General features: G+C 42.8%; 1 protein-coding gene across 1 annotated transcript in view; it reads right to left on the minus strand.

Moving 5' to 3' along the window:
• SLC35B4 (solute carrier family 35 member B4) overlaps positions 1–8,629 on the minus strand; it is a 42,130-nt gene extending 33,501 nt beyond the window's left edge. Inside the window, exons 1-2 of the mRNA XM_025854837.2 lie at positions 8,256–8,629; positions 2,122–2,235 (exon numbers count right to left, since the gene is read on the minus strand). Coding sequence (XP_025710622.1) covers positions 2,122–2,235; positions 8,256–8,332 — 191 coding nt within the window. The 5' untranslated portion in view covers positions 8,333–8,629. The remainder of the gene's footprint in view (positions 1–2,121; positions 2,236–8,255) is intronic.
• Positions 8,630–22,803: the final 14,174 nt, after the last annotated feature.

Consider the following 22,803-nt stretch of genomic DNA (forward strand, 5'->3'; position numbering starts at 1 on the left):
TGAATCACAGACCTGTGTCTCTGAAACAAATAATACATTATATGTTTAAAAAAAAAAAGAAGAAGATAGCAGGAAGAGAAAAATGAAGGGGGGGGAATCAGAGGGGGAGACGAACCATGGGAGACTGTGGACTCTGAGAAACAAACTGAGGGTTCTAGAGGGGAGGGGGTGGGGGGATGGGTTAGCCTGGTGATGGGTATTAAAGAGGGCATGTACTGAATGGAGTACTGGGTGTTATACGCAAACAATGAATCATGGAACGCTACATCAAAAACTAATGATGTAATGTATGGTGATTAACATAATAAAAAAAAATAGAACTACCCTACTATCTAGCAATTGCACTAAAGGTATTTACCCAAAGGATTAAAAAATACAGATTTGAAGGGGTACATGCACACCGATTTTTTTTTTTTTAAGATTTTATTTATTTGTTTGACAGAGAGAGACAGCGAGAGCAGGAACACAAGCAGGGGGAGTGGGAGAGGGAGAAGCAGGCTTCCCGCTGAGCAAGGAGCCCGATGTGGGACTCGATCCCAGGACCCTGGGACCATGACCTGAGCCGAAGGCAGACACTTAACGACTGAGCCACCCAGGCACCCGCACCCCGATGTTTATAGCAGCATTATCAACAATAGCCAAACTATGGAGAGAGCCCAAATGTCCATCAACTTATGAATGAATAAAGATGTGGTATATATATACAAGGGATTATTACTCAACCATTAAAAAGAAAGAAATCTTACCATTTGCAACCACATAGACGGAGCTGGTGTATTATACTAAGTGAAATAAGTCAGTCAAAGAATATAAATACCATATGATCCTCACTCATATATGGAATTTAAGAAACAAAACAGATGAACATATGGGAAAGGGGGGAAAAAGGGAGAGAGGGAAACAAATCATAGGAGATTCTTAACAGTAGAGAACCGTGGGCTGATGGAGGAAGGTTGGTAGGGGATGGGTAGATGGGTCATAGGCATTAAGGAGGGCACTTGTGATGAGCACTGGGTGTTTCATATAAGTGATGAATCATTGAATCTACTCCTGAAACCAATATTGCACTGTATGTTAACTAACTAAAATGTAAATAAAAATTTGAAAATAGGATAAAACTATAGAGTGATTTCCAAAAAAAAAAAAAAAAAAATGTGGGGGCTCCTACCATGATGTAAATGCTGGCTTAGGGAACCGAAAATTTATGTAGATATTAAAGCCAACAAAGAAACAACCTACTCAGAATACTTAGCATCACGTTGGGAAATTTAAAAGCACAATATTAATAACAAAATTCAACCACATTTTCTATAGCAGGCTACTCAGGAATGTTGTAAAAAAACACCAACCACCGAGAGCCTTAACCAGTCCTTGGATACATTCACACCAGGAAAATCCCTAGCAACAGGATTACATGTCCTGATCTTACTACATGCTCACAACTGGATGCATTACACTTTTATTTCCAGTCCCTCTCAGCAAGAATGTTGAATTTTCAATACACTGTTTATTAGAAGAACTGTCTTGTTTTCTATTTGGCCCCCTGAGTACAGTTATGCAAATCTGGACTAACGGGTGGATGTCTGGAATCAACAATTTTGCCTTAGCTTGCCATTCACTTCCTTTTAATTGAGAGGAAATGTACGTAACATAAAATCAACCATTTTAAAGTGAACAATTCAGTGGCATTTAGTATATCATGAGGCTGCATAAGCACCACTTCTGTTTATTGCCCAGACCCACTCATTTTTAAAAAGGACCAATAATACCACTCTTAGTGTATGTGATAACTTTACCAACATGAGGCTAGCATACATTAACTATTAAAAAACATTGTGGTCACACTAAGCCTTTTACCAACCATATATTACACACATACACACATTGTTGTCTCCGTCATAATTATTTTGTGTTGCAGTGGGAATTTTATTCTAAAAATAGGCTCCCCGGAGTTTCACAATATATTAAATTCAGAAAATGAATTACCATTATTATTCTAATATCTTTGACACAGATCTTATAAAAGGATATCTCATACTCCTTTCTAGTTACCAGAAAAGTCCTGAACTTCTTTAAAAAAAAAAAAAAACAAAGGCTAAAAGAGACTTCAATGTGCCATACCTTATTGGGATAGCTGGCTGCTTCCTTCCCAAATCAGCTTCAAAAAGGAAGCCTTCCACAGCAATAAATAAAAATTGTGCAAATGTCACAATGTTCCCGCATCCTGGATGCTTCCTGTGTAGTAAAAAAACAAAGAGGCAAATAAGGTACAAAAAGCTGAGATAAAGGGCACCAAGACTTGTTATATTGATAGTATGAAATAACAGAGAGGACTGATTTCTATTACCCACTGTCCTTTATCTCAGATTTCCTATCCCATGGATCACACACATCTATCAATAGAGCTCGCAGAGAAGAACGTCAAGCTTGCTATTTCTTCCCTAGGTGTAGCAGGCCATGAGTAAGAATTGTGCTAACACTCATTCTCAGAACTACGATACAACTTTTCTAGTAAACTGTGGGAAGTTGGTCGTATGTACTTGGGATACTCACTTCATCAAATGGGCTTTAGTCAGAATCCTAGTCAGTCTCAGCAGCAAAGCCCAAGCACAGAAATATGCTCAGGTCTCCTGGAATGTTTACATAGTCTCCTGACCAGGAACCACCAAGACTACTGTCAACAGAAGACACGCACCCATTGTTGGTGACTGGGACATCACCTTAGAGAAAGTCCCCCTGGGGGCAACGATTGGTTCTTGGGGTGGGGAGATTCATACTCTTTTTTGAAGTATCAAGTATATATAAATACAGCACATGAACCAGTATATAACGTATCTGTCGGGGGGTGATTAGGGAAAAAATGTCTACAGACAAAGGGTCTTTGGCAGGGGTAAGGAGAAATAAGGAGCAATAATGAGAAAAGGCTGAAGAACACTACTATCATCTACTGTTCCCCACAGCCCTGAACACAAGTATATTAGGTACTCCACAAATGGTGGAATTGAATCGAACCTCTTCAGGGATCCACTAAGGGATGAGGAGTCTTCCACAGTATCCGTTAGGAACATATTTATAAGGCAGAAAAAGTCCTTCTGACCTCACTCTTGAAACACTCTGCGAAAGTCGGTTACTTAAAATGTTTGTGGTTTGGAGTTTGTCCTCCATTGGCTTCTGCCCAGTCACTGGAAGAAGTACAAAGTGACCAGTTGTCTCTGTTTCCCTGAAGCTTCCACATTTCTCAGGCTTCATATTCCATTTTCTCATCAAGGACATTTATTTACCAGAGGCTAGTGATTAGATGATTATTGTATTATAAATGTACAATTACATCTAATATAATGCTATTTAGAAAAACAACCCCGTTCTCTACTGGTGGTACTATTATTAAATAGCAATGTCAAGTATACAAGTTCTTAAATACACCCATCAGGCATAAAATAGATAACCCTGAACATAAGCCACTCTCGTGCAGAGCTATGCTTGCCATCTGCAACAACTGTGGCTACTCTTTAGGCTCTATGAAGGTGTTCTTGAAAACTACTGCTTTATATTCAACAATTTCTTTTAGCATTTATGTTCAAGGGATACAGGGTAAACACTGCAAGAAGCCATAAACAATCACGTAAGACATCGACCTCATTCAAAGAGCTAATTAAAACCATTAGCCTAATTATGAGTGACAGAAGGTACTTTAGCTCTAGCTAGTTCCTGGCATGGTGCTTTTCAACTCTGGTTAGGCTGCTCTTTTTTTTTTTTCAAAGATTTTATCCATTTATTTGACAGAGAGAGACACAGCGAGAGAGGGAACACAAGCAGGGGGAGTGGGAGAGGGAGAAGCAGGCTTCCCGCGGAGCGGGGAGCCCGACGCGGGGCTCGATCCCAGGACCCTGGGACCATGACCTGAGCCGAAGGCAGACGCTTAGCGACTGAGCCACCCAGGCGCCCCTAGGCTGCTCTTTAGAAACCCACGTGCCTGAGGAGCACCTCCCCCCCCGCTCCCCCCCCAGTTCTGCTTAGACTGCTGTGGGGTAGGGCCCTGGAACCTGTACTTTTCAAAGCTCTCTGCTTGATTGTGAGGTGCAGCCAGAGCTGAGAACCACTAGTGTAGGTCTGGGGAAAGTGCTGGAAGATGTGCGTGGGAGGGTGTGTATGCACCTACATAAGATGTGCAGGTGGTTCCCATATGCTATCACAGGGCTGAGAACCACCCAAGGTGGTTAAAATTACACAATGACGGGCAGGATCCAGTTCTATAGAGTGGAAGTTAATTACCCTATCTAAGTCTTATTTCCTTATCTTTAAAATGCGAACAGTATTAGTGCCTATCTCACTGGTTTATTGTAGAGTAAACAAGCCAGTCCCTGAAAAGCGCTTAATAGTGTGCCACAGAGGGAAAAAGGCAAAGACTAACATTAGGATCTTGCGCCCTGGAAGGTCTTCAATTAAAGATAAAGACATTTATCTTGACCAATTTTTCTCCCCTATAAAGTGCAAGTGATAAATTTTTAATTTTGTATTGAGGATTCCATGAGAAAATGTAAAGTGCTAACACAAGACTTAGCCCAAATGGGGTTCATCAAGCTTCCCTGCTTCCCACCCATTTTTTTCTTTACCAAAAGATGAGGCCAATTCAATTACAGAACAATTGAGGAGAACCTATCACGTGTAAAGTTGGGTGTTGGGGAGCTCCCAATGTGAAGGAGACCTGAGCCCTTAAGGGGATGACAATATCATGAATGAGGCAAACATGAGAGTATGAAACAGTAAGAACTCAGTGCCACACAGGGAAGGTGAGGACCAACGGTGTCCAATCCATCTTCATGCCCTGCTCTCTGGGCCCAGTATCTGACCTTTACTCAAACGGCTGAATGAACGTGAGGGTGCCTCACATATGACCTAAAATATTGTATGAAAGATAAAAAGAAATCATTTATTTCTAAAACCGATTCACTTTACAAGTGTATTCCTCACAGGATTTTTTAAAAGGCCTAACAATTTTTATCTTTATTTTACAGAGGTAGTTGTAATTATGCCTATTTCATTGCTAAAGACACCGAGGTCCACATGGCACTGACTCAGGTAAGTCTCACAGAGCCACAGGGCAAATAAGTGATGTTTGCAGACACCCTTATATTACTCTTTACAATTCAGTGTTTTTTACTAAAGAGTTGTGCGGCTATTACCATTTTACGGTACCTCCCAAAGAAATCTCATACCCATTAGGGTCCCTCTCCATTGCCCCCTCCCCCATCCCTTGACAACGCTATTCTACTTTGTCTCTATTTCCACAGGATTTTAAAATATCCCTAATGTACTCACATAATTAATTTTTTTTAAATCAACTTAGCGTTTTGGGAAACACACTGTTGTATGGCTACCAATGGAACTATTTGTTTTAACTTTAATAATTCATTTTAAAACTTCAATGTAAAAACTTGGATCCTTTTCCCTAAATCACTTGTTTTCTTGAACTTTACTCCTTAGAAATTATAATCACCAACTGCAAACAGTTTCTCTTACTTTGAATTCTCTTTGGTAAGCATTCAAATTTTTACTTCAAAGCCAAGCAACTTTGAAGAGAAAGAAGTTTATGCCTTTTGTACTTCTTTCAGATTTAGGAAACTTCCTATTTGAGTCAAAATGGTGCACTTGATTATAAAATAAGATAGGAAAAAGAAAATGTTCCAGATTGTTTTCCTGAAGTAAGACACGCGCTACCTTGGCTAGCTAGTCAGCCGATGTATGTGCATCCTGTTTCCAAGCTCTTTCAGGAGGGAGATCAAGGCATCCATTCATGACTTCATGTCTGTTTTGTACACTGCGTGGTGCTTTTTATTATAGGTCCCAATTATAGATATAAAAATCAAAAGGAAGAAACCTAGATTTGTTTTCCAATTTGGGGAAAATGGAGAAAAATGTTTCCTTCTCCCTACAAGTCACTCTAGCATTTCCATTTATAGTTAGTGTTCTACTTGGCACTTCCTAGGGCACATAATGGTTCCAAGGAAGCCATATAAGAGCACAGTTCCTGCTCTATAAAAATTTATGAGCTTTCCACTGTGATGTCCCAAGATAAAGTAGAAAATTATGAGGAGGCCAAATCTACAAAGGACCTTAAAGACCATCTGGTCCAACCTGCTTTTATTTTACTGATCTTTAACAGAGTAAGAAGTGAGCTGCCCAAGCCAATCAGGAAAAAGCTGCTATTCGGTCTGATGTACACCACTCACTAAAACAATAAATGTACCCCTCACCGCTTTATGAAAACCCACTGCTGTATGCAAAAGGTCAGATTTACAAAAAAAGATAGATGAGGAAGATGTGTATGTAAATTCTTCTAAGCGTTCTAAATAGAGGCTCCTCTAATTCACAAAAACATTCCGTAAAGTTAGATTTATCCACAACTTTTCCGGAGTACCTATAAAACAAGGTTTACCCTTACTGGAACCGAAGTCATTAGAGACAAGAGGAAGTCAGTTTGGGGCACCTGGGTCCTGGCACAGAGCCCCGTGTCCAGGTCCCTGCTCGGCGGGAAGCCTGCTTCTCCCTCTCCCACTCCCTCCCCCCACCCTGCCTGTGTTCCCTCTCTCGCTCTCTGTCAAATAAATAAATTAAAAACCTTAAAAAAAAAAAAGTCAGTGTGCTCCAGGTGCTTTGCACGTGCATTTCATTGAACCCTTCAAAACCCTGTGAGGCTGGTACAGCCACCGCCGGCCTTTCACAGTTCAAAGAACAGGCTCAGGAGATCAAGTAATTTAGCCAAGAGCTCACACTTAGTAACGAGGGCCTTCAGGCACTAGCATATTATGACGTCATACAGCCTTTGGCAGGATTTAACGGCATGTTCAACACAAGTATTATATTTATATATATACTTATATTATTCTCTGATCTTCATTTCCATGGCTGGCCTGATTTTCTCACTTTTTTAAATATTTTTAAATCAATTTCCCCAAATGACCTTCCTCTGAAGTATACCAGACTGACAAGAGAATACATTTTTAATTTATTTTTTTAAACCTCTCTCCAACTCTGCCCCAAATAGGTGGCAGATCTTTATCAATACTTTCGGCATAAGATTTCAAGCTCTGTGATAGCAAAAATTAACCCATACCTTAAGTAAACGGATTGTTTCAGAATGACTAATCAATGGCATCATGAAAACAAAATAAATACGTTTCTAGTAGGCTCCAGGTGAAGCACTGACCAAAGTTCTGTGGGCTGCTTAAGGTCAAAAATAACAGGGAGGTTGCAAAAGGTACTGGACTAGGGTATAAGTATCTTGGATTCTAGTTCTGGCCCTGCCACCTACAAGTAGTGAAAGACCATCTCACTTCTCGGGACCTGTTTCACTTTCAGTAAAAGAGGTAACTCCTATTTGGTACACAAGACTGTTCTGATGGTCAGTGGATATGTGCAGATTCAGATATATGGCACTAAAGGACACCACATAGAGTTTATTCTTCAGCCAGAAAAAGGGAGGCCCAGAGCGGCTAAATAAAAGGGAGGACCCAACCAAGACTTGAGATTCAATCCTGAGCCTTTTCTAGTCTACCTGTTGTCTTTTCTGTAACAACAGCTCCTACCCACTGAACTTTGCACATTACTCAACATTATTTGAGTGCCACCTCAATAAAGCTAACCTAGTTTCCCTTTGGGAAAGTGTCATAATCATTCTTAATTTATAAAGTTACGCCTCGAAATGCATGTTTCTCAATCTAAAGACTGTAATATCTTAAAAGCTGGAATTCCTCTCTCTGGTCAAGTGGACGGGCCTTGTGAATAAGTTAAGAATCCATTCGACTACATCACCGGGAGGTATGTTTGGGTCAAGTACTCAAACCATCTCTAAGGCCAATAAAACAAATGCTTTAGGGGCCACCTTAATGAAACTCTCTGCTGTGAGTACAAAATCAGACTGCGTTAGAAGTCAAAGAGCTTTGCTCAAGTCAAACGTGTGGCATTAACAGGATCGCGAAAAGAGCTGGAGGAGCCCTGGGTTCTGCCACGAGCTCCCTGCCGACCTTAGACCCGTCACGAGAAAAACTCTGCAGCCTTCAATCCCCCAGTGCGTGGAGAGCGGGTGAGGACAGCAACACCCCCGGCGCTCCCCTCCGAGGATGCGGACAAACTGGTGCGCAGGACAGCGGCCAGCGCGCAGGACCACGGCGCAACCGTCTCCGCCGGGTCCCAGGCCGTCCCACCCCCGCCCCCGCGCGCTGCGAGCGGGGGTGCGACCCGCGAAGGTCACTCACCGGGCCAGGAGCTCAAGGAAGATCACATTACTGCAGCAGCCTGCGAACACCAGGCCCACCGCGAAGGCCGGGCGCATGGCCGGAGCGGGGAAGGGAGAGCGAGCGCGCAGAGGAGGCGCCCGCTTAAACCGCCACCCCAGGAAGCCGGGAGCCCGCGTCCGCCGCGGCACAGAACATCCCCACAGTGCCGCAGCGCTGCTCTCCTTCGGCGCCGCCGGCGGCTCCCCTTCCCCCGCGGCCGCCACCAACGCAGACGGCCGAGGAGCTGTAGTTCGCAGCCAGCCTGGGCCCCATTCATCCGAGGGGCCGTCCCGGTCCCAGCCAGACTACACATCCCAGGATGCTGCGCGCCCTCACGTCAGGCTGTGTGGCGTCCCGCCTCAAGGTTCTTCCGCTAGAGAGGAGAGTGGGCCGAGGTGCCCGTCATGCCTCGCGCGGAAAGAGGCCTCTGGGCTTGCTGGGAAGTGAAGTTCCAATGCTGTCAACGTGGTTTCTTGCGATGCCGCCGAGGGCTCAGAAAGGAATTCGTCCCTCGCTGTAACAACAAACTCACCGCTGACGGCACTAGAACTACAGACCTGATGGATTGTCCGGAGGTGTTATCATCTGAAACAATTCTCCTGAATTGAGTGAAAGTAGAAATCCCTGTGAACTCGCTTGTCTACCTCTTGAAAAGAACATTAGGCTAGAATCTTGGCTCAGTCCCTAATCAGCTCCACTATGTCAGTCAACTTCTTTGAGTCTGAGTCTCAACCTAGGTAAGGATAGAAACAGTAATGCCTATCTTACCTGGCTCTGTGGATCTTGTTTAAATGCACTAGAACTGTGGTGTGTCCTGAGATTCGGCGTTTCTGGCATGTTCTCCCGTGACGCTGATGCTACTGGTCTGTGGACCACACTTTGAAGAGCAGATGCCTATAAAACAGATGACTTGAGAGACCTCTCTATCCCACCCCTCCTATTGGTTCGGGGACTTTGTGCCAGCCAACCTGTCCTTAGTCTCTTCCTTCCTCATAGCCTACGATCCTGCTCAAACAAACTTACTTGAGTTTTTCATTTGGCCACCAAGTATCTTTAAAGAGCATTCTAAATTCATAGTCTTTGCTTTTTACTCTGATCAAAGCCAGATTATGGAAAGTAGTCTCATTCAGACTCCTAATGACCTCTTAATTGTCAAAACCGTATGCCACGTTCTCACCTTACTTGATCTTGCAATGGCTTTTGACAATGAAAGCTCCATCCTCTTGACATTCTCTTGTCCATCTGCTTATAAGACATGAGTCTCCTGTTTCTCTTTCTACTTCTCTCTCTCTTTTTTTTTTCTTTCAGTTTTGTTTGCGGGCTTTTCTGCCTCTGCCCCAAGTCTACCAAAGTTCCATTATTTGTTCCTCTTCTTACTGCCCTAAACCCTTCCTACTGGTGATCTCTTCTTTGTAACTTCAACCATCATTATATGTAACTGTGCGCCTATGTGTGTATAAATGTTCATGTACAACCCCAATTTCCTGTGTGCCTTAAATAAAACTTTCCAACAGCTTGTTTGACTTCTTCAGCAATATATCCTCTAAACCCTTCAGCTTAAGCATATACACAGCTCATCTACCCTTCCATATAGGCTCTTCTTTCTTTTTTTTTTTTTTTTTAGATTTTACTTATTTATTTGAGAGAGAGAGAGAGAGCACGAGCAGGGAGAGGGGCAGACGGAGAGGGAGAAGCAGACTCCCTGCTGACCTGGGAGCCCAATGAGGGGATCGATCCCAGGACCCTGGGATCATGACCTGAGCCCAAGGAAGACGCTCAACCAACTGAGCCACCCAGGTGCCCCGATAGGCCCTAATTTCTATTAAGGACATTATCCACCACCTATTCTCTTTGGGCAGAAACCTGAAAGATTTTCACAGTCTTCCTCTCCTTCCCATCATACATTATTTGATCTCTACATCCTGTCAAGTATTCCTCACAAGTATATCTAGATTCCAGCCTCTCTACCCACTTATCCTCCTGTGAAAGCCTCTGAACATGTCTTGGTATCTTCAACCTCTGCCTTCTTCAAACCATCCTCCATGCTGTCTCCAGACTGTGTTTCCAAAAACTCAAAGTCTCTATGTCACGCTGCTATTCCAAAATGTCTGTTGCAGTTGTCTAGTACTGCATAATAGACCACCCTGAAGTGTAGTGTTTCAAAATATAGTGTAGACCCAAAAAAGAAAAATTCTTTCTTACAGTTCTTTATGTTATACACATTCAACACACAGCAAGTCCATTCTCCATTGGGGTTTCTGATGCAGTTGTGGTCAGATGTCAGGTGAGGTTGGAGTCACCTGAAAGCTTGACTGGGCTGAGGAACAGCCCTCTCCACACGGTTCCTCTTAGGCTGTGCTTCTTCACAATACTGTGGACTCAGGCTAGCTGGACTTCTTATATGATGACTGACACCCCTAGAACAAGTTTTTCAAGAAATCAAAGCAGAAGCCGCAGTGGCCTCAGAAATCACACGGTGTCACTTGTACCAAGTTCTATTGGTTTCATTGGCCAACTGAAATTCACTGTGGGAGAGGACTAACAAAGGCATCAGTTGGGTGTGTGGTGGGAGGGCATCTCTGAAGACTAGCTACACAGCACTTCTTGGCACCTTGTGTAAAATCATACTTGTAGCAGATGTACAAGCATGTCACAATCAAGCTTGAGTTTACCTCTGTAGTTTCATCTCCTGCCATTCTTCCCAGTGTTACCGAGACTCTTGCCACATTAAACACTCTCTGTTTTCTGAGTTTACAATGACTTTCAAAATTCACATCTCTGCACATGCCGTTCTGCCTGCTCAGAATACGCCCTTTCTCCTTGGTCACCTCCTACTTATCCTTTTATGGCAGTAGAGGACAGTGCAGCAAGTAGATACTTCTGCACTGTGCGGAGGGAAGGTCCCCACTCAGGCACCACCTTTCTGTGTGTAGGTTTTCAATGCACCATTCCTGGCTCCTCTTCTATCTGTAGCACTCCATCCGTACCACCTGAACAAAGCCATGAAGCATGCTGTATTGTAGTTGTCATTTTCACGTCTGTCTCCCCTGTAGACCATGCCCCTTGGTGGACAGAACCAAGAATAACTAATTCATCTCTTGATCCTTAGCATCGTATACAGTGACTGGTATATACTATGTACATATATTTTTTTGTTGAATGAATGAGCTTTGCTTTATTATTTAAGTCAAATAATTTGTATCTCATAAATTCGATAAATATGTACATGTTATTAAATATTTTTATTAAATATTACATATTTTCAGCATGACTAATTTTTAAACATAAAAAATGCACTGCTCAATTAATTTGCATAAACGATGATCTATATAACCAAGACCCTGGCCAAGAAACAGGACATTACCAGCAGCCCAGAAGCTCCTTGTTTCCCCTCCCAATCACTAATCCCCTCTAGGAATAACCACTTTTCTCTTTCTAGCACCAGAATTTGTTTTGCCTGTTTTGGGACTTCACATAAATGGAATCATACAGCATATTTTCTTTTGTTTCTGCTTCTTTCACTCAACATTCTGTTTCTGTTTGTTCGTGTTGTTGCATGTATTTGTAGTTCATTTATTCTCATCGCCCTCCAACATTTCTTTCCATGAATATACCACAAATTATTTCTCTCTTCTGCTGGTAATGGGCATTTTGGCTATTACAAATAGTGCTACTATGGAATTTGTTGTACATAGCTTCTAGTGAACTTTTAAGCACACGTTTCTGTTGGATATGAGTATATTCATCAAGGTCTAGTCAAGAAACAGAAATCACACAGTAATGAATGGGGAAAGTTTTTATAAAGAATTACAAACTAGTAACAGAGAATTCACTACTATAAGGAGTTAAGAAACCCCCGAGATGATACAAATAACAGATACAAGGTGCAGCTACTACTTAGGACCAAGGCAGACAACCCAAGGAAGGAACAAATTTGGAAGAGGGCCTTCTTGAGAGCCAAACTGAGATTCACTTACTGAAAAGAGAGTGATTATGGCCCTCTGGCTAGCAGAGAAGTTCAGTGAGCTGCTGATCAAACTCGCTGTGAGCGACCCCCTCTGGGGTCCAGCTGGGTCACTGGCCAATTCATCAGGAAGCTTCCTGGGGGTATTGTACTTTCTAGGTAGCTGGCTGGGGTCTGGCAGAACTCTCTAGTCACCATCTGTAAGGGTACTGATGAACTCACTGAGGTGAGGGCCACGGGGTACCTCTGGGGCTGCAGGAACAAGAAGAGAGGGGACAACACCAGAACCAGCAAGACAAACCACCTCCTCCTGCTCTGCTCCCATAGCACCCATTGGGTCACCTGGCAGAGGACAGACATCCATAGGATTTAGCTCCAGCCCCACATGCAAAGCCATGTGGAGCCATGAAGAGTGAATTTGGAGCTGAGAGGCTGCAAATCAACAACTGGGACACCCCAGGGGATTTTTAGGGGTCATTTCAACTTTAAGATTTTCATTGTTTTGGGGTGCCTAGGTGGCTCAGTTGGTTAAGCCACTGCCTTCGGCTCAGGTCATGATCCCGGAGTCCCGGGATCGAATCCTATGGGGCTCCCTGCTCAGTGGGGAGTTTGCTTCTCCCTCTGACTCTTCCATCTTGTGCTCTCTCTCTCATAAATAAAAAAATCTTTAAAAAAATATTTTCATTGTTTCATCATAAAACCAAAGTTATGCAGTATAGGCAAGCCTTCATCTCCCAGATTTTTTCTTCTTTTCCCCCTGAGTTCAAAATTCTAGCATCCCTGAATGAATAGAATTTCTTAGACAGCAGCCGGGCTCAATGACTTCAACCTTCATACAACCCTCTTCTCCGGTGAAGAAGGACCTATCACTTTGGGAATGTTCATCATCTCTGCCCCCTTGTTTGTCAGCAGGAAACGCTGTCAAGGTTGTTCTAAAAACCATTTTTGCTTCTAGTGCCAGCCACTCAGACATATTTTGAATCATTTATAAAATCCACTTAACCAAGTTGTTGACAAAAAAATTAAGTAAGATGACTCCTGTGGGATAGTGCTTGACAAGTGTCCTCAAGTTGATAATCCTACAGAGATTTGTCACTTGATTTTTTTTTAACCTATTTTCCAGATGTACCACATGAGGATGATTTTCTTCTCTCTATACCACATAAATCTTGAGGTGCTTGGAGCTGTGTCCTGGAAAGACACACTATAAATATACTTAAGGTATTATTTATAAAGTCAAAATATTTCTGTTGCTTGTTTCAGAGGTCAGATTCAAGCAATGCCCCAGCGTATTGATAGATTTATGCACTCTAGCTTCTTCAAGGACATTATTCAAGGACAGATTTCCTTTTTCAGAGCACTACATTAAGACACATAGTTTTGGAGTTTGGGCTAGGAAGGCAATCTTCCCGACCAGAATGTTAGTGGCAAAGGTCAAAGACTTTGTCTTATTAGCCACAGTATCTTCTACATCTAGATATGTCTGGCTTAGAGCAGATGTTCAGTTAGTAATGACTGGATGGTAGGAAGGAAGGAAGACAGGAGGAAAGAAAAAAGGAATGGAGGGATGGAGGGACAGACAGAGGGACAAGTGGAGGGAGGGAGGATGGAAGGGAGAAGGAAGGATCTTTAGTAAAACCAGCTCCTTTTTAGGGGACACTTTTTTTTTTAATTTATATAAATTAGAGAGAGAGAGAGAGAGCAGGGGGAGCAGCAAGCAGAGGGAGAAGCAGGCTCCCTGGGACTCAGTCCCAGGACCCTGGGATCATGACCTGAGCTGAAGGCCGAATCTTAACCAACAGCCACCCAGCCGTCCCTTTAGGGAACTTTTATACACAAACAGGAAAGGGGTTGAAAGTGCCACCTGCCATAGGAGACACAACTAACAATCATTACCTGAAGTGCCTAAGTGCCACTAAGCACCAGTCCTTAGTACCCGGGCTACGAGCCAGCTCTGGAATGGCAGGAGTCTTGTCTCCTTGATGACCTATGTGCCTTGCAGTTTCCTCCTTCATTTCTGTTTAAATTGATATTTGTTAAATTGTATTATTGAATTGAGGCAGAAAATCTAACTAGGAGGAAAAGACAGTTACACTAGTTCTAGTAAAAATGATAGCAGAGAACCAAGTTTTCTATATGGTGTGACATGTCTCAGAGTTACGTAGTGCATTTCCCCCCTCCCTGCCCAACCCCAAATGACTGAGAAGATTTTAAGGGGAAAAAAAAACAACAACAAAAAGCCAGACCCATGGGATCATTTAATTTCAATTTCCCTACACTGGTTCTGTCACCTTTTGCCCAACTCAGGTATTAAGTGCGTGTGAAGCTGTCACTAACCCATGTCCTGAAACATGCTTTGATCTGTTCTGGGGTGGGGGGCTAGAGGGGAAGGCGGTACATCACGGTGTCTGACAATTTCAGCTTATGAAAGCTTCCGCGCATACCTCATCAACCCCTCCATCAATTATGTAAGGTACATAGGGATTATTATTCCTGAGAAGAAATTTGAGGGTTAAGAAGGTTAAATGCATTTTCTAAGGCTCACAAATTTCAATGCATGTGGGGCCAGGCGGGTAAGGTACATGTGCCTAACTGATTTTTCAGGTAAATGTGTGAAACTGGCTGCAAAACATAAGAATTTTGTCGAGGAATTGGAAAGTCTATCTGGATACATTCAAATTCACATTAAAAAATATTTTTAGGCACGCCTGGGTGGCTCAGTCAGTTAAGCGTCTGCCTTCGGCTCAGGTGATGATCTCAGGGTCCTGGGATCGGACCCTGCACCGGGCTCCCTGTTCAGCGGGAGTCTGCTTCCCGCTCTCCCTCTGCCCCTCCCCCTGCTTGTGCTCTCTAGCTCATTCTCTCTCATAAATAAATAAAATCTTTAAAAAAATTTTAATTGTTTAACGTACATATAACATAAAATTTACCATTTTAATCCTTTTTAAGTGTACAGTTCAGTGGTATTAAATACATTTACACGGTTGTACAACCATCACCACCATCCACTCCCAGAGCTCTTTTCATCTTGCAAAACTGAAACTCAATACCCGTTGAACAATAACTCCCTATTCTTCTCTCCCCCGGCCCTTAGCAACCTTCCTAATTTTTTGGCTCTATAAATTTGACTAGTTAGGTACTTCATTTAAGTAGAATCATACAGTACTTGTCTTTTTGTGATTGGCTTATTTCACGTAGCATAATGTCCTCCAGGTTCATCCCTGTTGTAGTATATGTCAGAATTTCCTTCCTTTTTAAGGCTGGATAATATTCCATTGTATGTATCTACCACATTTTGTTTATCCACTTATCCGTTGATGGACATTTGGATTGCTCTCACCTTCTGGCTATTGGGAATCATGCTGTTATGAACCTGGGTGTACAAATATCTCTTTGAGCCTCTGTTTTTAATACTTTTGGGTACGTACCCAGAAGTGGAATTGCTAGATCATTCCACTGGATCATGGTAATTCTATATTTAGTTTTTTGAGGAATATCATACTGTTTCCACAGCAACCACACCATTTTATATTTCCAGCAACGGTACACAAGAGTTCCTTTTCTCCATTTATCTCCCCAACTCTTGTTATTTTCTGGGGTTTTGTTTGTTTGTTTGATAGTAGCAATCATAATGGATGTGAGGCAGTATCTCATTGTGGTTTTGATTTGCATTTCCCTAATTATTAGTGATGTTGAGCATCTTTTCATGTGTTTATTAGTCACTTGTATGTCTTCTTTGGAGAAACGTGTACTCAAAATCCTTTGTATTCACATTTTTAAATCATGGAGCACAGCCATCTTTGAGACAGATTCTCTCTGCAGACTGCTGGCTTATGACCGCTGATCATACCGCAAACGACAGTGCCAGGACAAGGAGGAAGCAGCCCTCCCTTGATCCCTGCTCAGTTTGTACCACCATCTTGCCCCAACATGTTCCCTTTGGGATTGAAGATACTTTTTTTTCTTTACTTTTTCTTCATTTAAAATTTTATTCACAGATTTGTTTTTAAATTTGTAATACATGAAAATTTACCAGTGTAGAATAATTTTCCTTCCTCTCCTAAACTCCAGCACCCCTAATTTGAGACTACTATTGTCACTAATGTTTTGTGCATCCTCCCATTTATTACAATAGTTTAAAAAAAAAAAAAGTTTAGATGCTATTTTTTTTCCTTAACTATATCTTGGAGAATGTTCCACATTAGCATGATCTTGTTCTTTTTTTAACAACTGCATAATAGTCCATTTATGGATCTGCCATCTTTTATTTAACCAGTCCTCTGTTGTTGGATTTTTAGATTGTTCTCAATCTTTTGCTCTAGCATGGCATTGAATATCAACGGCATGTATTTCTGAGTAACCAAACAGGTGGACAGCTGGCCATTACTTAGTTATGAATCACAGTCAAGTTAACGGATTCAAAATTGTACCAAGGACCAAGCTTGGTAGTACCAAGCTTTCATAGGACTCCTGTGGTTAAGAATGCTTCTTCCTAAACCATCTCCCTATAACCAGACAGTTTAAAAAAAAAAAAAGACCAAAGTAGATATTTACTTTAACACTTATGTACAATACAAAATATTATATAGTATTCCTCATACATTGTCTGAAAACTACAGCCTACCAATAATTCCTCAGAGATCTACTATCACCGGGGAAGTAAATGTAGTGTCACTAGGGCAAGATTTCAACCTGGTAATTAAACCAAAATGTCCAGGTAATGTGAACTTTAGGACTGAAAGCAAACCAAAAATTGTACTGAAATAATTTTGAATGGATGTCTTCATGTAATTCCCCACCTTATCAAATGTAACACAGTGAATGTTGGTTATCGTTTTCTTCTGCATGCAGCATCGTGGTTTTGAGCAGTCATTACTGCAGTGTGCGATTCTTACTGAGTCACTGGATGAACCATGGCCTGAGTGCCCTGATACTAAATGGCCCCCCATTTCCTCAGGAAATGGCCTCAGGTGGCCCAAGACTGATCGGTGCTCCTCCAGCGCCCTCTGCTGTCCAGTACTCACCCTAGCCTAGAGCTTAACACGCTATTGAGATGGATCCCTTGCCTGTCTCCTCTCCCCACGCTGTAAGCCCTGTGAGGGCAAGGATAATGTTCTTGGTACTTTTGTGTACCCACCTCCCAACAACAGTGCCTCGCTTACAATAGTCGCTCATAAATATTTGTTAGGTGAATGAATTATTGAATAAATAAGGAGTGAGTGAATAGTTGGAATTCTCTCCGCATTTTAGTTTTAATTTTGTCTTTTGTCCTGTTGCTCTCTGTACACTCAGCATGTTGGCCTCTGGCCAATGTCCCTTCCAACCCTCTGTAACCTGAGAAACCTGACTGACTGAGCATGTGATTGGGTTTAAAAGCGTGTAAGGAATGAAGAGCTCTCCGTGATTCAAGTTTATAGCTTTAGTGCATAATCTTTCTGACAGGTGTTTTGGGAATGCAAAGACATATTTTATTTTCTTTCTGGTTCTTGGGTTCTGCATAGAGTTACCAGTCAGCTGATTGCTAGGTTAGAACGTTATTGCTGTCCTGTAAGTCTATAAAAATTAATTAAGAGTCGAGTTATGTGCTCAACACACACGTGGGAAGTATGGGATTATATATCACAAAGCTTGCGAAGGTAAGAGCTTAATATGTATTTGTTGATTGATAAAGGAAAAGTGCAGAGAATGGTTCTGCTGCCCTCAATAATAATAGCTAACATATGAAACACTTAATGCCGGGCACTTTACTAAAATTATCTCATTTAATCTTCATAAAAATCCAGTGGGATAGGCACTATTACGATCTCCATTTTACAGAGGAGGAAATTGGGGCTTAGAGAGATTAAGAGACCTCTTCAAAGTGATAAAAGGTATGAATGTGACTAACACCCAGATCCATCTGATTCTAGAGACCAGAGTCAAAACTGCTCTGCTCCACTGACCGAAGAGATTTTCAGTTTCATCGGAGAGATACGATAAACACACATGAAACTACCAGTGCTTTTCAAAACACTCCAGCTTATGACCCAGCCCTTGGTACTTCTCTTCCACTCACCCATCGCTCTTCCCTGTGAACCTGCTCTCCAGCCACACTGAGTTCCTGGCTGTTCCTGCAGTATGCTGAGCACATTCCTGCCCCAGGACCTTTGCACTTGCCATTCCCCTTGCTTGAAACACACTTCCTCCAGCTTTATCTGTGGCAATCTCCCTCATTTCATTAACTTCTGTGCTTAAATTACTTCCTCGGAGAGACACTTCCATCTCTGAAATAACATCCTCTGACATTCTTTCTGGATGTATCCTGCTTTATTTTCTTTATTTTACCATTACCTAACATGATATTGGCTATCTTTTTATAGATTTACTTTTAATTTCTGTGTCCTCCCCTAGATAGTAGACTCCAGAAAACCGGGGGCTTTGTATGTTCCTCCAGCAACTTCAACAGTGCCTGGCACATAGCAGCGCTCAATATGTACTTGCCAAATGAATAAATTACTTTATTACATGGCAATTATCTTTAAAATAATTGATAAGTATTGAACAACAGCTCTGCACCAGGCATTTTGCCAGATGTTTTACATTACACCATCTCATATGTTACTTTGTCACACCCTGATGAGAGGAGCATATCATCTTCTCCTCATTTTACAGACACAGAAAGGAAAACCAAAGTTCAGAGAAATGGAACCAGGTACTCCTGGGCTCCTTGGCTGAGCCGGGATCTGGATGTGCTCTTTCCCACTATGGAGAGAGTTCATTGTCCCAGGGCTTTCTTGCAGACTACAGGCCATATCTGCAAAGCTTACAGCAGACAGTAGTTTTTCCTTCGTTTTGCTCTGATGGTATTTCAACAAGTCCTAACACTACAGAGAAGAAGAATGGATCAGGGGCTTTTCAAGCTCTGGCCTAACACCCACACACAACTGCACAAGGGTCAGGTCACCGGGCAGCTGTTTATCCAGGACCCGATTTCCTCCAGGATGCTTCAGATCCCCTAACTTTTTTTCAGCCACAACAGATGGCTCAGAAAGAACAAATAACTCAGCAGTTACAAGGAGAGTGGTCAGAGCAACTCCATGGCAGAGAAGATTTGGTGTCGCTGCCCACCTCTCTGACACAAGGAAGGCTTATCCCTACGCAGAAGGCTTTCCGAAGTTTTCAATGATGTAGCAACATGTGTTTTTTGTTTTTTGTTTTTAGTTTTTTTTCCAAGTGTGGTTTTTGCAAGCAGGCTGACCAGCTCGGCTCTGATTGCTGGACGTTGCCTCATGCCCTGGGAAAGTGGAGAGTCAGTCTCTGATCTCCTGCTGGAGAATAAGCATACTTTGAATGTGGACCTGGAAGATTCCACCCTTAACAAGCCTACCCCATTCACTTGAGCTTGTATTTGGGGGAAGGGGTAAGGGAAGGCAGTACTTTCGTTAATACCAACTTTGTTTCCCATGAGGCACCAATGTGGCGGTCTGAGTTTTTGTTACCAAGAAAAGTTTTGGCATTTCTTTATTAACAAAACTTCTAACGATTTGGTTGCTTTTTGTCGTTCCAGAGTCAGCTTTGGTTTCCTCCTCCACGCCCCCAACACCCATAATTTCATGGAACAGCATAGGGGTGTTGGAGGGGTGGTGGGGGTGGATTTGAAAAGAAGTTCCAGATGGCTCAGCATCAAGCTTGCGGCAGTGACAGCTCAGAAGGGGGAAGCTGCAGCACACCCCGAGATGCCACGTGGTGATGGGGCAGCGGGGGTGGGGGGTGGGGGGAGGCCAGGCAGCTCCTCTGGTGCAGGAAATTTTCCCCACCTTCACGCAGACCTGTGCGGGGTGGGAGGGGGGAGGGGTGCTCATTATCCACACTTCGCAGTTCCTCAAATATGCAATAGAAGTTCAGATAGGTTGAGAGTCAACTCAAGGTCACACCTAAGATCTGCTTCTCTGCTTATGAGTCTTCATTGATCCCCTATCTCTTTACAGGAAAAACCCCAAACTTCCTTCCAGGGCCCTCCACACCCCATCTTCCCAGCCTCATCTCACGCCCACCACCACTTGCACCAGAACCTGGGTTATGAGAACCGCCTGGGACTCCCTGAGCACAAGCATGATGACCTTAGTCACTTTGTGTCTGTCGAGGTCTCTGGTGCCTTTAGGGCCGCCTGGCAAATGTCTGCTCATGGCTTCAGGTCTGCTCAGGTGTGGCCTCCTCTTCTGTGATGCTCCACTCCACCCTCATCCTGAGTCGGGGCTCCATCTTAAGAGCACCTTGTGTTTCATCCTGCACACACTGCAATTTGCCAGGAACACAACTCTGACCATGGGTCATTTCCAGACTAACATTCTTCAGTGGCTTCCCATTGCCCATCAAATATGGTCCAACTGATGGCCCTCTTGCTGTGAACCACTACCTACCCCAACCTTTTCTTCTAGAACTGCATTGTCCATCCAACTTGGTAGCTACTAGCCCCGTGTGGCAATTTAAATTTAAAGTATTTAAAATTAAATGAAATGATGGGGCGCCTGGATGGCTCAGTCAGTTAAGCGTCTGCCTTCAGCTCAGGTCATGATCCCAGGGTGCTGGGATGGAGCCCCGCATCACCGGGCTCCTACTTAGCGGGCAGCCTATTTCTCCTTCTCCCTCTGCCGCTCCCCCTGCTTGTGCTCTCTGGCTCTCTTTCTCTCTCTCAAATAAATAAATAAAATCTTTTTAAAAATTTAAATTAAATTAAATACTCAATTCTTTAGTCAGATTAGCCACTCAACAGAAACATGTGGGTATGGCTACCATTTTGGAAAGATTTATAGAACATTTCCATTGTCATAGAAAGTTCTGTTTGACAACACTGTTCTAGAGCCATCTACCCCCACTTTTTGCATCATTTCGCTTGTGCTGGTAGTTCTGCTTGGACTGACCTTGCCATCCTTATTCTTCTGCATAAATTTTGTGTATCTCCCAATAGAAGTTCAGGCATTATATCCACCAGGAAGCTTTCCATTAATCCTGACTGGGGTAAGTGCCCCTTTTGGGTGCTTATAGCTTCCTCTGCTTACCTGGCTCATAACACTTACTCTCTTGGCTACTCAATGCATCTGAATTGGGGAGACCTCAAGGTCAAGGACCCTGTGCCTTATTCATCTATTTCTGGTGCCTCCATATAAGCAGGGCTGTGTTAATCTTTTTCAGCACCAGCAACCTAGTGCTTAGCATCCTAATTGGTTCATAGTAGCTGCTCAATAACCACTTGTGAAATGAATGAGTGAATGAATTAGTTACTCTGTGTAGGTGAATTAGTTACATTCTTGGGAGAGCCTGGAATTGTAAACCTTGACATTTTTCTGAACAATAAAGTGTGTTATTAAAACAGATCTCCCTTTTCTTTCTTCTTCTTTCTTTATTTTTTGGGGTATTTTTTCCTGTTTACCACAGAGTAAAAGGAAAACACAGAAAGTTATCAAGAAGAAAAATCATCCAGAGATCACAACCTTCCAGCATCTTCTTTTTTAATAGTGTTGTTAACTCTCCCTTGGTATTCATTGATCCAGTATGTGTTGTTCAGTTTTTACCTGGTTTCACATTTGTACTCAGCTGATGGGACACAGGGCAACTGTACAAAAAGAGCTTTTCCAAACAAATCTGGGGAGGCAACTGCAAGGTTATTCTCCAAAATGAGCTACGTTCTGTAGGACACTACTAGTTTGTCCAGAAAGTACCTTTTTCTAGTTTCTAGGCCCGAAAAGGAAGTTTAGAAGAATACCGGTGGTTTCATGAAAACTAGTCACCATCTCAGTGGAAGAGCAGTGCTTAACTTTATCGTAGAAAACCCTGATGGTCATTCTCCATTGTCCTTCCAGGTCTCTTTCCCACCCTTCTCTGTCCTGCTTTGAGCCCTGGGAACTATGCTCAACTGGAACACATCACCCAGGCTCCCTTACTCACTGGTTTCCGGTTGAGTTTGACAAATAGAAGGCCAGATCAGAGGGCAGGAAGAGAGAGCGGTTGGGTCTTTATTCCTCCTTCCCCTCGTCCCTTGAGCCACGGTTCAAGCAAGGGCTCCATCTTTCTACTTAGCACCACAGTCCCTGACAGAGGGCTCCTTTCCCATGAATATAGCTCATGCCATGTTCCAGTAATAATGATTTTCCCTTTGTCCCTTTAGGCCTAGGGTTGGTAATGTCTACCCAGTGTTGATGGTCCCTGGATATTTCACCATCCATCATTGGTTCTCTTATCTCTGTACACATTTCTGGGGGAAGGCCTGTCGTAAAACTCTATTTAATTAACTCTTTGAGTGTGTTATCTCTTTCCCTCTGGGATCCTGAAAGAGATAGCATCAAATTCTGCTCTATCTTCTTTGGAGTCTACCTGTCCCCCAACTTAATGTAGCCATTGGTTTTGTCGGGAAGACCAAGAATTGGCAAATTCCAGACGAGGGAGGCAATGCAGAGCCATCCACTGCCTGTTTTTGTCAATCAAGTTTTATTGGACCTCGGCCATGCTGCAACAGCCAAGTTGAGAGGTTATGACAAAGCCTAAAATATATTAACTATATGGCCCTTTACAGAATGTTATATACCT

Source organism: Callorhinus ursinus, unplaced genomic scaffold (genome assembly GCF_003265705.2).
Source record: "Callorhinus ursinus isolate GAN/ISIS: 27379988/994484 unplaced genomic scaffold, GSC_fseal_2.0 scaffold12, whole genome shotgun sequence".
Taxonomy (NCBI): Eukaryota; Metazoa; Chordata; class Mammalia; order Carnivora; family Otariidae; genus Callorhinus; species Callorhinus ursinus.